The sequence below is a fragment of the Pipistrellus kuhlii genome, unplaced genomic scaffold, assembly GCF_014108245.1.
Source record: "Pipistrellus kuhlii isolate mPipKuh1 unplaced genomic scaffold, mPipKuh1.p scaffold_m20_p_12, whole genome shotgun sequence".
Taxonomy (NCBI): domain Eukaryota; kingdom Metazoa; phylum Chordata; class Mammalia; order Chiroptera; family Vespertilionidae; genus Pipistrellus; species Pipistrellus kuhlii.
Window position 1 is genome coordinate 48,079,986 of NW_023425427.1, and position 13,249 is coordinate 48,093,234.

Here is a 13,249-nt window from a genome sequence, read left to right on the forward strand (position 1 = left end):
TACCCAGGTCTTGATATTCTAAATCCCAGGAATGAGGAGATAAATAGGACCTGGGCACACCCAAAACTTCTTTGACTTTAAACCTCCCTCTGGAAATCAATAAATGTGCTGTGTTGTCTGTGGTGGGTGTTGACTGTCCCTCCATCAGAGTGACAGCCTCCACTCAGCACCCAGCTTTTGGATCTATTTCTGCCTCTTTTCTCTTTCTTTCCTTTATTTCTTAATCCCCAGCTCCTCCACTCTGGAACTAGTCTTTCTCCCTTTCCAAGAGGGGCGCGGAAAAAGGAGAAGCACCCACCGCAGTATCTCCCAGTTTCCTGCTGTGTGAACTTCACTCTGTGCTTACAAATCTATAAAAAATTGGCTTTCTATTTTTTCTTATCATGTTCCACCATCTCCTCCTTCTTCATCCAGACTTCATGCTGGAGGTATCTACTATCTCTTTTACTCACATGCAGACTGTTCCTCATGCTCTTCAGTCCGGCATGTTTCCTCTCTTGGCAGAATAATTAAAGTGAATATTTTGCTTTTATGTTTAATATTCCAGAGTTGAGGTTTCTGTGTGTATTAAGAAATGTTTAAAAGCTAATTTAGTTTAAAATTGGTATTCAATTTATTAAGGTAACATAATTAAAAACAAGTTCTCCTTAAATATTTAGTTTCAAACTACAAATTTTTCTATTCTACTTTAAATTGGGTATGATGAGAAATATCATAACTTTTTCACTGATGATTGGATTAATATTTCTCTATTGAATAGGATTGTTTCCCTCAGTTCTCTTTTGTAATTATAGTCCATTAAATATTTTAAGCATTTTTCAAAAATTTCTTTCATTTTTAATCATTTCAAATTCCTGACAGGACAGATTTACAACACTTACAAGCAAAATATTTCCAAGAACTCAAATATTTTTTGAAAAAGAATTACTTACATACTTATAAAATTATCTATGTTTTCCAGAAATATAGCAAATAATTTTCCCCCATAGTTTACTACTGTCAGGCCAGCAAGGGAATGCAAGAACTTCCATAATAGCAGCTGCTATTTTACCTAGATACTTCCTAACTCTATCTATCCTTCCCATGAGGAAAATTATTACTTTTGCACCATGAGCTCTCTCTTAATTTATAACCAGTTAATCACAAAGACTCCTCTTATGGCATTCTTTAAGCTTGTCCAAAGCAGAATACAAATCACTTAAAATCCTCCCTAAGCTTATTTTTTAAGAAATCTTATTACTTGATAATTGTTTTCAAATAGTGTGTTTCCCACTAATGAGTCAAGGCACTCAACCAAGTTAAAGGAACAGCCCCAGGGTGTGCCAACAGGAAGGGCAATAAAGCACCATGATAGAAAACCAAGTATTTATGCAAATCACTCTGTAGAAGTTTTTTAAAAACTGTGGAGTCTTGCCATGTGAACTGCACATTACCAAACCTGAAGTTGTTTATTGCTTATAACTGGGTTTCTCGAACCTACAAAAACCTTCTTTCCCTTGAAGCCAATGACCCTAAGACAGGCTCAGGAATACATCTGGCAGCAGTTCCTCTGATCCGACTCTCTTCCTCAAGTCCTACTCATCCAACTCCCTGGTCTCTGCACTGCAAACTTACTAGTCAGTGAGGACATGGAGGTTTTCAAACCTGAATGTACACCAATTCACACATCTCTGAGGGTTTTGTGCCTGCCTGGGGATTTAAAGGGGCAGCAATTTTTAAATGTTATGATTATGACTATTACTTTTCTTATTACCCTCTTAAGGTTTTTTTTGTTTGTTTGTTTGTGTTTTTTTTTTTTTTTACAATGTTCTGCTCTATCCAGAGTGGCTACTTGTTAATAGAACTTTCAGCTTTTCCCCTCAGCTTCCAAAGCCAGGCTCTAATCCACTGACACAAAAGTGGCCAAAATGTATCTGTGACCCAGGAGGATTGTGTGTGTGTGTGTGTGTGTGTGTGTGTGTGTGTGTGTGTGTGTGTTGGAGGTGACCAGCCAAGGTGAAATGATGAAGACAGCAGCCTGGAGTCTGAATCTAGGTGGGCTGGATGCTGCCCAGTGGGAGGGGTTAAAGACGATGCTGGCCTAAGGTGACCAGACGTCCCACTTTTGGCGGGACAGTCCCGATTTTTAAGAATTTGTCCCTCGGCATTTTAAAAAAGTCCCGATTTTTGGAAAGAGTGCACGACAAGCTAGGGAACGGCAGGAGAACGGGAAGGGAATATATGGTTTTCGGCGACCATGTGGCTATTTAGCCAGAATGAGTTTTATATTATTTTTTTAAATTTTATAATGTTAAATTTTAATAATAAATAATTGTTGAGAACTGATTATTGAGAACTGCTTATCAAAGTTCGCAATAACGAAAACATTTTGTAACTGTCTCTCAGGCGATACACATCGTACTGTGCACTAGTAAGCTAGTTAAACAAGTGATGTCATTACAAATCAGCTATTCAGATAATTTAGGTAAGTAATTTATGTATTTATTTCATAACTACATAAATTTTCTTGAATTTAGCAGACAGTACCCGTATTATTTATATTTTATAGTGGCGGCAAAAAGTCTCGCGCCGGTCTTCAAAGTGACACGACTTACGTTACAATTAAGTGTTGAGACTTTGAAAGCCATTTTATGTGTGAACTATAATTTAACAAATTCTTGTGAAAATTTTCATGACCTTTAAACGACAGCAATCTATTAAAAAAAATTCACTCAAATGAGAAATATGCAAAAAATAAAATAATACTATACATAATACTTTTATTTATTATATTTGTAAATTGTACTTATGTTGAAGTTTTTAAAAATGTATTACAATACTATTTTTGCGTTCTATGAAAATTTTTGTTGCTCCATATAGACCAAATTTTTAATCAAGAACCCCCTTCCCTTCCCCCCCCCCCAATAGTGTCCTGCTTTACCAATGTTAAAATCTGGTCACCTTAATCTATCATAGGTGGGCTGGATGCTGCCCAGTGGGAGGGCTTGAAGACGGTGCTGGCCCTACAGTCAGGCTGGGAGCTGGGCGCGGTCCCAGCCTGTGAAGAGCCTCCCCTCAAACTGGAGATGAGCAAGCAGCTCCCTCTGCTGCGGTCCGCTCTCCCGCGAGGGCTGCAGGCGGGCCAGCCTGGCTTTGCAGAGGAGCCAGCAGCAATCCTTGGCAGAGCCGGGTGCTGCTCTTCCTGGTGGGGCTCCTGGAAAAGTTAACGCGGCTCGTTCAACTGCACAGCCGAGTCTGGCACCAACCGAGCGCCCAGCAAACGGTCTCCGCTACTCTCACGGTCATAAGCCCGTTAGTTACCTCGGGGATGGGGGGGGGGGGGGGGAAACCCAAACCCCCGGAGAACCGGAAAAATGTGCACGCGGGGCGGGACGCGGGAACCGCGATTTTGGGAGGGGGGCGGCGGCGGGGCGATCCCACGCCAGCAGCCAATCCAGCGGTCCCGGGGAGGAAGAGGAGGAGCCAGAGCACTCCGGACCGCAGTGCTCGGTCCCCGCTGCGCGTCTCTCCCCTTGGCGTGCCCATCCCGGAGCCTCCCCGCGGCGCAGACATGGCCTCAGCGGCCACCCCCACCGCCGTGAAGGTGAGCTTAGCGGTCCTGGAGGCCACGGTCCGCCCCCTGCCCGCTGCGCCTTCGCTCCCGCCCGGGGGACCGCGCGCCCCGCCTGGGTGCCCGGCCAGCGCCCCCCGCCGAGTCGAGGCGGGAACGGTCTGGGGCGCTGCACCGAGACGGGTGCGCCCGGGGGCGGGGAGCGGGCGGGTGGGGAAGCTTGCATGCTGGTCCCCTCCACCTTTGGGCTCAGCTGCACCCTCCCCGTTGCAGGGTGTGGGCAAGCCCCTTGGAGAGGGGCTGCGGGCAGAGCTCCGCCGCGCGCCAGCCTTTCAGGGGGGGCGGGGTCCTGCCTTCCCCGGGGGGCGCGCCCGGGTGGGGCGTGCTGGGTGCCTGCTGCTCGGAGCCTGTCCCCTCGTGCTTCCGCTCCGATTCCGCTTTCTGCCCGCCGCCCACGTGGGAGAACTGTGTGCTTGCTCTTTTGCAAGCTTCCGGCTCTTTCTTCCCCCCCTCCCCCCTCTGTGTCTCTGTCTCTCCTTTCCTGACGTAGGCCTTCCCCTGAAGTGTCCCCTGCAGCACGTTGCTTCAGGCAATCTGACTTATGCAGCACCGACCTGGAGTACGGGCTGCTCCCTCTGTGGAGGCCTCTGGCTTTAAACTGCTTTGTTTGCGATCAGCAAGTCAGAGATTCGTTGCATTGTGCTCTAGCCCTCGTGCTGCTCTCTGTACTAGAGACCTTTGTGCGGTGGGATCCTCAGCCGCTGGAGAGTTCTGAGCCCTCCTCCTTCCCCCTCCTTCTCTCCCCCCTCCCAGCTTCCCTGGGGCTTAAACACTCCCGGCCTGGCTGGTGTCCCTGGAGAGGGTAGAGTTGCAGTGCCTAAGGAAAAACTGATAAAACTTAAGATCTCTTCGCTGTGTATGATTGGTTGGGAAGTCAGATAACTGGAGAAATTCTTGGCCTATGGGGTAGGGAGGAGGCCCGCCTCCTTCACCCAGGTTTCTCTGGGTTCCTCGCTTTGTGTTCTCACTTCCCGGGGAGAAGGCAAATCTCTGCGGTCCTGGTGTTGTCAGTCACAGTGACTGTTCGTTTATTAGGCTTTTTTTCAGCTTTTCCTGAAACAGTTGTGACAAGGAGTTGGGTGGGGAGTGTTGCAGTCACACCTAGACTTGAAACTCCTTTGACCATTTTGATAGGAGTATTGCGATCAAAAATACCTGCAGAACACTCCTCCCTTATCAGTAAGGGGGGGAGGGGGCAGAAAGAGTTTTTTGTGTTTTTTTAATTGATTTTTTACAGGGAGGAAGAGAGAGGGATAGAGAGTTAGAAACATCAATGAGAGAGAATCATCATCGATCAGCTGCCTCCTGCACACCCCCTACTGGGGGATGTGCCCGCAACCAAGGTACATGCCTTTGACCGGAATCGAACCCAGGACCTTTCAATCTATCCACTGAGCCAAACCGGTTTAGGGGAGAAAGAGTTTTAAGGAAGCTCATGTGCTAAGCCAGTTCCTTAGGTGCCCCTGTATAAAGTGGGGATTACTGCAGAGTTTGCTGGGATGCTGAAACTTGTTCAATGGGAGTGTTTCTGAGTGGGGGAGCTGAGATTCAGTTTGGATATTTTTTCTCCAACAATTCAATAACGATAGGCGTGGTAGCCACCGCGTTCAGTGGGCAGGCAGGAAATCTTGCCCTTACAGGAATACACTGAGAGAAATATTAAAAACAGAGAGGGGTGGTGTTTAAGACAACCTCATGTTAATCTTTTTCAGCATTCTCCTCGCCACACAGTCTCCCTGTAAAAGTGGTGCAGTGCATCTGAGTGCAGAGTGGGCCCGGTGTGGCACTGTGGTGAGCGCCTGATGCAATGTGGAATGATGCGTATTTTTGGCCTCGGCGAGCTGCTGGATATAAACTCAAGAAGTACGCATCGTGCTAGGCCTGCCTGCTACTTTCTGTCTTTTGAGGTTAGACAGCCTTTGCTGTTGAGGATCCATGATGCCAACACCAACTTCCCCCGGCTGCTGAGGCAACATCCTGTGGAGAGAGCATGAGATGCTAGTGTCCAGAGCAGAGTAGGCTGATAAAAAAAAAACAAAACCATGTCCTGCTCCCAGATCATAGAGCTGGAAAGTTCCTGAAGATCCGAGAGCCACACGAACCCCTTTTTGCGGATAGGAAGCTGAGGCCCGGAAAGGTCAGCTAAGGTGCCCAGCATTATACAGTCGGACCTCGATCAGTGGTCAGCAAACCACGGCTCGGGAGCCACATGCGGCTCTTTGGCCCCTGGAGTGTGGCTCTTCCACAAATAATACCACATGGGGGTGCGCATGTACAGTGTGATTGAAACTTCGTGGCCCATGTGCAGAAGTTGGTTTTCGGCCTGGGCGAGTCTATTTTGAAGAAGTGGCTCTAACGGCCAAGCTACACTCAAAGGGCCAAAGAGCCACCACATGTGGCTCGAGAGCCAAGGTTTGCCGACCACTGACCTAGATAGTAACAGAATTGGGCCCAGAGTCTGACATCCCACCAACTGGATGTTGTGAGATGTTACTGAGTCCCACCTGTGGCCTCTGTGCCCCGTTTTATTGTGTGAATACAGAGATCCTGCAGCTTTAAGGGAGAGGGGTTGTAGAGCGAGTGCAAGGAGCCGGCTGCCTCCCTGTGCCCACTGGATGCTCGCCCCTGTGGCTAAGAGCAGCTGTGTCTGCAAGAACCTCGGGCATCAGCCTGGGCAGGTGGCATGCTAGACCATGCAGGGGGCTGAGCAGGTCTTTGTCCCCCAGCCAGGGCATTGTGGAGACCTCCTTCAATGGATGTGTGAGTGGGTCCTCCAGGCAGCTGCCCAGCTTTTGCTCTGGGGGATTAAAAGTAAGTCCTGTGTACTATGGTTGCTGTGACAGGGAGGGGATGTGGCCCCATGGTAGGTGGGTTAGTGAGCCGCTAACAAAATGGCCTTGAGGGGAATGGAAGCAAGACTGGAGAATGGGTTCTTACGATCACCTCTTGGCTGTGTGTGGCTGGCCAAGGCCTTCAGATCCAAGGTCTGGAAATGGAGGACAACCCGCACACCCCGGAAACTGGAAATGACCCCGGAGCCTGTATTTCTTGCCCAGGGACTCGGGGGCATTGTGGTTGGGACAATTTCCGTCTGTAGGACTGCCCTGAGCAATGCAGGACAGAGAGTACTTCTGGGCTCTTCCCCCACGAAATGCCAGCAGCACTCCTCCAAGGCATCTGGCAGCCAGGAATGTCCCCTGGGTGCCAGGCTCTCCCCGGAGATTGGGGCACAGTGGTTGAGGGACCTGGGCTACGTCCCTGAGACAGTCTGGAGAGGAGTGAGAGCAGCACTGTCTGTGTCCTGTTCACACCGAAAGCCAGAGAAAAGGCTTTTGTTGTTACTGTTGTTGCTTTTTTTTTTTTTTTTTTTAATAAATCTTTATTGCTCAGATTATTACAATTGTTTCTCCCCCCCCCCCCCCCCATAGCTCCCTTCTACCCGGTTCCTGCCCCACCCTCTGCCTTTACCTCCCCACCCCCCCATTGTCCTAATCCAGCACCCCCCACACCCTTTTCCCACTGATAATTATCAATCCACTCCCTTTCTTTGCCCCAGATTCTATTATATTCACCAGTTTATTCTGTTCCTCAGATTTTTAGATTCATTTGTTGATAGATATGCATTTATTGATCCTAATTTTTATCTTTTTTCTTCTTCCTCCTCTTCTTAAACAATACCTTTCAGCATTTCCTATAATACTGGTTTGGTGGTGATGAACTCCTTTAGCTTTTTCTTATCTGTGAAGTTCTTTATCTGCCCTTCAATTCTGAATGATAACTTTGCAGGATGCAGTAATCCTGGTTATAGATTCTCACTGTTCATCACTTTGAATATTTCTTGCCACTCCCTTCTGGCCTGCATAGTCTCTGTTGAGAAATCTGCTGATAGTCGAATGGGTGCTCCCTTATAGGTAACCAACTGCTTTTCTCTTGCTGCTTGTAAGATTCTCTTTGTCTTTTGCCCTTGACATTTTAATTATGATGTGTCTTGGTGTGGTCCTCTTTGAATTCCTCTTGTGTTGTTGTTGCTTTGAGGAAGGCCATTTGGATTCTGTTAGCTTTTGCTCCAGGTGAGAAAGTGTACAGAACAGTGACAGATATGAATGCTTTATTTTCATTTGGTTCTCATAATTCTACCGATTTCTTACCTTCCCTTATTCTGGCAGCCCTCAGAGATATTGCTGGGCTTGGTTCCAGACCACCACAATAAAGCAACTTGTAATCTGTTTGCGGGTGAGGGGGGTCTTACCTTCCATTTGTTAAAAAACAAACAAGCAACACAACAAACCTACAATACCTATGAAGTGCAGTAAAGGGAAGCACAGTAAAAAGGAGGCGTGGCCCTAGCTGGTTTGGTTCAGTGGATATGGATCCTTCGCCTGTAGACTGAAGGGTTCTATTCTGGTCAAGGGCACATGCCTGGGTTGTGGACTCAATGCCCAGTAGGGGGCGTGCGGGAGGCAGCCAGTCAGCCAATCAATCTCATATTGATGCTTTTATCTCTCTCTCTCTTCTTCTCTGAAACAAATAAACATGTTTTTTTTAAAAGGTGTGCCTGTAGGTACCGGTGAGGAACTGTGTGCAGTGGACCCTAGATGGATAACTGTGATTGTAATCATGGTGTTCTAGTCTGTGCTACGGATGCTTCCAAAGCCGTGGTTCTCAAAGGACTCGGTGCGTCTGCACCCACTTGGGGATGTGTTAGAAATGCAGGTTCTTGGGCCCCACCCCAGTCCTACTAAATCTGGAGCCCTAAGGGGTGTGGCCCAGCAATCTGGGCTTAGAAGAGCCCAAGTCTATTCAAATGCCCACTAAGGTGTGACAACCACTGCCCCAGGGAGCTTTGAAAAGGCTGAGCATCTGCTTCCGGTGATTCTTCGTTACTGGTTTCCTGTGGTTGCTTTAAGGATGACCACAAACTGGATGGCCTAAACCAATGCAAATGTGCCCCCTTGAGCATCGATTGATGCTCTGCCTTTTTGTTGCACTGCCTTTTCCAGCCTCCAGAGGTCACTGGCATTCCTTGCCCCTTGACCTGCCTCACTTCCCTTTTCTCCTCCCTCTGCCTCCAGCATCACATCGCCCTCTTCCTCTTGTGATCATCTTTTAAGGACCCTTGTGGTTGCATGTAGGGCCCGCCCAGATAATCCAGAATAATCTTTAATCACATCAAATAATGATGGCAGCTTCTGGGAATTAGGACGGGGCTGGTAGGCTCTTTCTCAGGGGCCTTTCTTCAGCCTGTGACGCTCTGGGAGCCCTGATTTTAGAATTTCACCTAGAGCAGGTGCTCGGTACTGGCTGCGTGTTGGATCCACCTGCGGAGCTTTAAGAAGACAGACTGTGCCTTGGCCAATCCATCCGCATTCCTGGAGTCTGTGGCCTGGGCTTTGGTATTGAAAGCTCCCCGGTGAGTCCAGTATCTAGCAGCTGACCCAGGGGGCATGCTGGGAGGGATCCTGCTGTTCTCAAGGGAAGGTGAGCGTCAGAGAGTACAGTAAGCTTCTCAGAAAATCCTCAAAAAAAATAATGGGCTTTTTCAGGAGGGATATCTGCCCATTAGAATAATACCTTGACTTGGCAAAGGATGTTACTGTTACAGAAAACCGAAGAAGAACAAAGCAATGTCAGAGAGATGGCGTGACATTTATTATGCACGGGGGTCCAGAGGAAAATGTCTCTCAAATTCTGGGCCCCAACATGCAGGAATTCTCCCTATTTATATGATTTTGCCGTCATTGTCTCCCAAATACGGAGTGTTTCCGGCCCCTTTTGCAAGTTCTTAAAGAGCCCGTATGTGCTGGGCCTAGAGACCTCAACCAGAGGCATGGCCTGGCACCAGCACTGATAACCTTCTCTGGGGAAGGCTTAATGGCCTCGCTGAAGTGGGAGTAGTCTTAGCAAGCAAGAATTTACAGAAGCCAATTAAGCAGGGTTAAAATTTCAAACAGCAGTTTTCAGAGAAGATGGATGCTTCGTTATGAACGTAGTGCTACTTATTTGTGTGCTGGGGCTGCCATAGCAAAGTTCCACAGACTGGATGGCTTAAGCAGTGCTGGAGGCTGGCAGTTCAAGATCAAGGTGATTCATCTGAGGCCTCTCTCTCCTTGGCTGGCAGGTGCCTTTTTCTTGCTGTGACTAGGTGGTCTTCCTTCTGCATGTGTGTCCTGGCCTCTTACAAGGTCACCAGGCATAATGGATTCCACCCACCCACCCACCCACCAGAGACCTTGTTTAACTTCATCTCTTCAGAGAGCTTATTTCTAAAAACAGTCACCTTCTGAGGGATCAGGGGTTAGGACTTCATGGTATAGATTTGGGGGACACAGTTGAGCCCATAACCATCACCCCCCAGGGGTGGCTTACAGATGGGTTATCTTGTCAGGGGTGGAGCCACCAGCTATCTCTGTGGACATTATCTCGGGTTTTGAACAGACATTTTGGCCACTTTCTCCTCACACAACTGGGCTTCTGGGGTTTTGCAAGGCCCTGGGAGGCCTCCAAGCCAGCTTGGCTCACTGAGAAGGGTTCTGTCTGCTGCCCTTGCCAGACTGGTCAGCGGCGACCAGAGCTGAAGGACTGAGCACTCAGGTCCGGGAGTGCTGCCCAGCTCTCTTGCTGGAACACTCAGAGGCAGGCAGCCCACCGCCTGGCAGGAGCTGGCCTCAGCTGCTCGGGGCTGTGGTGTTTGGGAATGCCATCCTGGAGGACTGGGTTCCTTGGGTAGTGTGTCCTGGCCTAAAAGTGAAACCAGGGTGGGCATGTGAAATCTCCTGGGTCCAGGCACCAGGGGACAGAGGGGAGAGGGGTTCGTACGACTGAGCCCTTCCAACATTGCTGGAAGTAGCCATTCTGCCCAAGTACGCCAGCATTTCAACAAAATGCTTTCCTAGTCTCAGAGAGTCACCTCCTCTCTTAGGAAGATTGGCTTGGTGTTGTGTCAGTGGGAGAGTGTGGAATGACACTAAGCTATGAAAATCTGGCAATGATCTTTAAAAATATAAATATATTATTGATTTTCTACAGAGAGGAAGGAAGAGGGAGAGAAAGTTAGAAACATGGATGGATGAGAGATAAACATCAACCAGCTGCCTCCTGCACACTCCCTACTGGAGATGTGCCCGCAACCTGACTGGAATCAAACCTGGGACCCTTGAGCCCGCAGGCTGATGCTCTATCCACTGAACCAAACCGGTTAGGGCCTGACAATGATCTTGATTGACCAGGGGTCCCTATTCAGAGTTTTATCTTGTGTAATGAAGTCCTGACTGGCAAGAATTGGCCCCCAGATTGCATTTCAGTGCTGGGACACATTTCCTAGGCAGCCTGGGATTGCCTGGATGGGGGCTGATGCTTCTGGCCCACGAGGCCTAGTAAGATCCTGTCCTTGCTTCCTGAGTGTGGATGAGGTCATTGATGGGGAGCTGCCCCACTCCCGGCCCTCCCCGGGGATTCACTTAGCCACCCAGAGTCACTGTTTCTAAGCTGGCTCTGTGACCTTCGGCCAGAACTTGACCTCTCTGTGCATCAGTTTTCTCATAAGATGGAGAGAAAGCTTTTCTACTAGGGTATGGTGTTATAAATAAAGATTCCCAGGGGGTATTGGGAGGTAGCACATCTTCGTGGTCAAGCATGAAAGGCCTGGGTTGCTATTCCAGTTTGGCTCCTTGTGATTAGCTCTTGGATAAGTCTCTTTTTATTTTTTTTCTTTTCTATTTTTTTTTTCAAAACTTTTTTTTTCTTGGTGTTTTTTTTTTTTTCATTTTAATTTCTTTATTGGTTAAGGTTTTACATATTTGTCCTCATCCCCCATTATCTCCCCTCCCCCCACCCCTCACTCCTATCCTCATCCCCCTGTTGTGTGTGCCCACTGGTTAGGCTTATATGCATGCATTCAAGTCCTTTGGTTAATCTCTCCCCCTTACTCTCACCCTCCCCTACCTTCCCTCTGAGGTTTAATAGTCTAATCGATGTGTCCCTGTCTCTGGATCTGTTTTTGATCATTAGTTTATGTTGTTCATTATTTCCCATAGATGAGTGAGATCATGTGCTATTTATCTTTCTCTGACTGGCTTATTTCACTTAGCAAAATGCTCTCCAGTTCCACCCATGCTGTTGCAAATGGTAGGAATCCCTTCTTTTTTAAGCGCAGCATAGTATTCCATTGTGTAGATGTACCACAGTTTAAAAAAATATATATATATATTTTAAAATTATATATATATATATAATTTTTTTACAGAGAGGAAGGGAGAGGGATAGAGAGCTAGAAACATCGATCAGTTGCCTCCTGCACACTCCCCACTGGGGATGTGCCTGCAACCAAGGAACATACCCTTGATCAGAATTGAACCTGGGACCCTTCAGTCCGCAGGCCGATGCTCTATCCACTGAGCCAAACTGATTAGGGCATGTACCACAGTTTTTTAATCCACTCATCTGTTGATGGGCACTTAGGCTGTTTCCAAATCTTAGCTATGGTGAATTGTTCTGCTATGAACATAGAGGTGCATATATCCTTTCTGACTGGTGTTTCTAGCTTCTTGGGATATATTCCTAGAAGCGTTATTAGTGGGTCAAAGGGGGGTTCCATTTTTAGTTTTTTGAGGAAACTCCATATTGTTTGTTCTCCATGGTGGCTGCACCAGTCTGCATTCCCACCAGCAGTGCACGAGGGTTCCTTTTTCTCCGCATCCTCACCGACATTTGTCCTTTATTGATTTGTTGATGTTAGCCATTCTGACAGATGTGAGATGGTACTGCATTGTCGTTTTGATTTGCATCTTTTGGATAATTAGTGACTTTGAGCATGTTTTCATATGTCTCTTGGCCTTCCTTCTGTCTGCTTTGGAAAAGTGTTTATTTAGGTTAGTTGTCCATTTCTTGATTGGAATGTTTATCTTTCTGTAAATTTACATTCACTTTAAATGTTGGAGATTAAACCCTTATCAGTGATAACATTGGCAAATATGTTCTCCCATGTAGTGGGCTTTCTTGTTGTTTTGTTGATGGTTTCTTTTGCTATGCAAAAGCTTATTTTTATGTAGTCCCATTTGTTTATTTTCTCTTTAGCTTCCATTGCCCTAGGAGGAGTATCAGTGAAAAAGTTCCTTCTGAGATTTTGCTGCCTGTGGATTCCTCTAGTATTTTTATGGTTTCCCATCCTATGTTTAAGTCTTTGATCCATTTCGAGTTTATTTTTGTGTATGGTGTAAGTTGGTGGTCTAGTTTCATTTTTTCGCATTTATCTGTCAAATTTTCCCAACACCATTTATTGAAGAGACTGTCTTGACTCCATTGTATGTTCATACCTCCTTTGTCAAATATTAATTGGGCATAGTGGTTTGGGTCGATTTCTGGGTTCTCTATTCTATTTCATTGATCTATATGTCTGTTCTTGTGCCAGTGCCAGGCTGTTTTGAGAATAGTGGCTTTGTAATACAGCTTGATATCTGGTATTGAGATCCCACCTACTTTGTTCTTTCTCGGGATTGCTGCAGCTATTGCTGCAGGTTTTTGTGGTTTTTTTTTTTTTTTTTTATTCCAGATGAATTTTTAGAGAGTTTGTTCTAGGTCTGTGAAATATGCTGTTGGTATTTTAATGGGGATTGCATTAAATCTATAGATTGCTTTGGGTAG

The 13,249-nt window shown here is 46.9% G+C and overlaps 1 protein-coding gene across 1 annotated transcript in view; it reads left to right on the forward strand.

The window, feature by feature from the left end:
* The first annotated feature begins 3,443 nt into the window (after positions 1 to 3,443).
* The window catches only part of LOC118716634 (methylthioadenosine phosphorylase), a 53,354-nt gene continuing 43,548 nt past the window's right edge, over positions 3,444 to 13,249 (forward strand). The window contains exon 1 of the mRNA XM_036434188.2: positions 3,444 to 3,583. Within this exon, the coding sequence (XP_036290081.1) occupies positions 3,551 to 3,583 (33 nt within the window). The 5' untranslated portion in view covers positions 3,444 to 3,550. The remainder of the gene's footprint in view (positions 3,584 to 13,249) is intronic.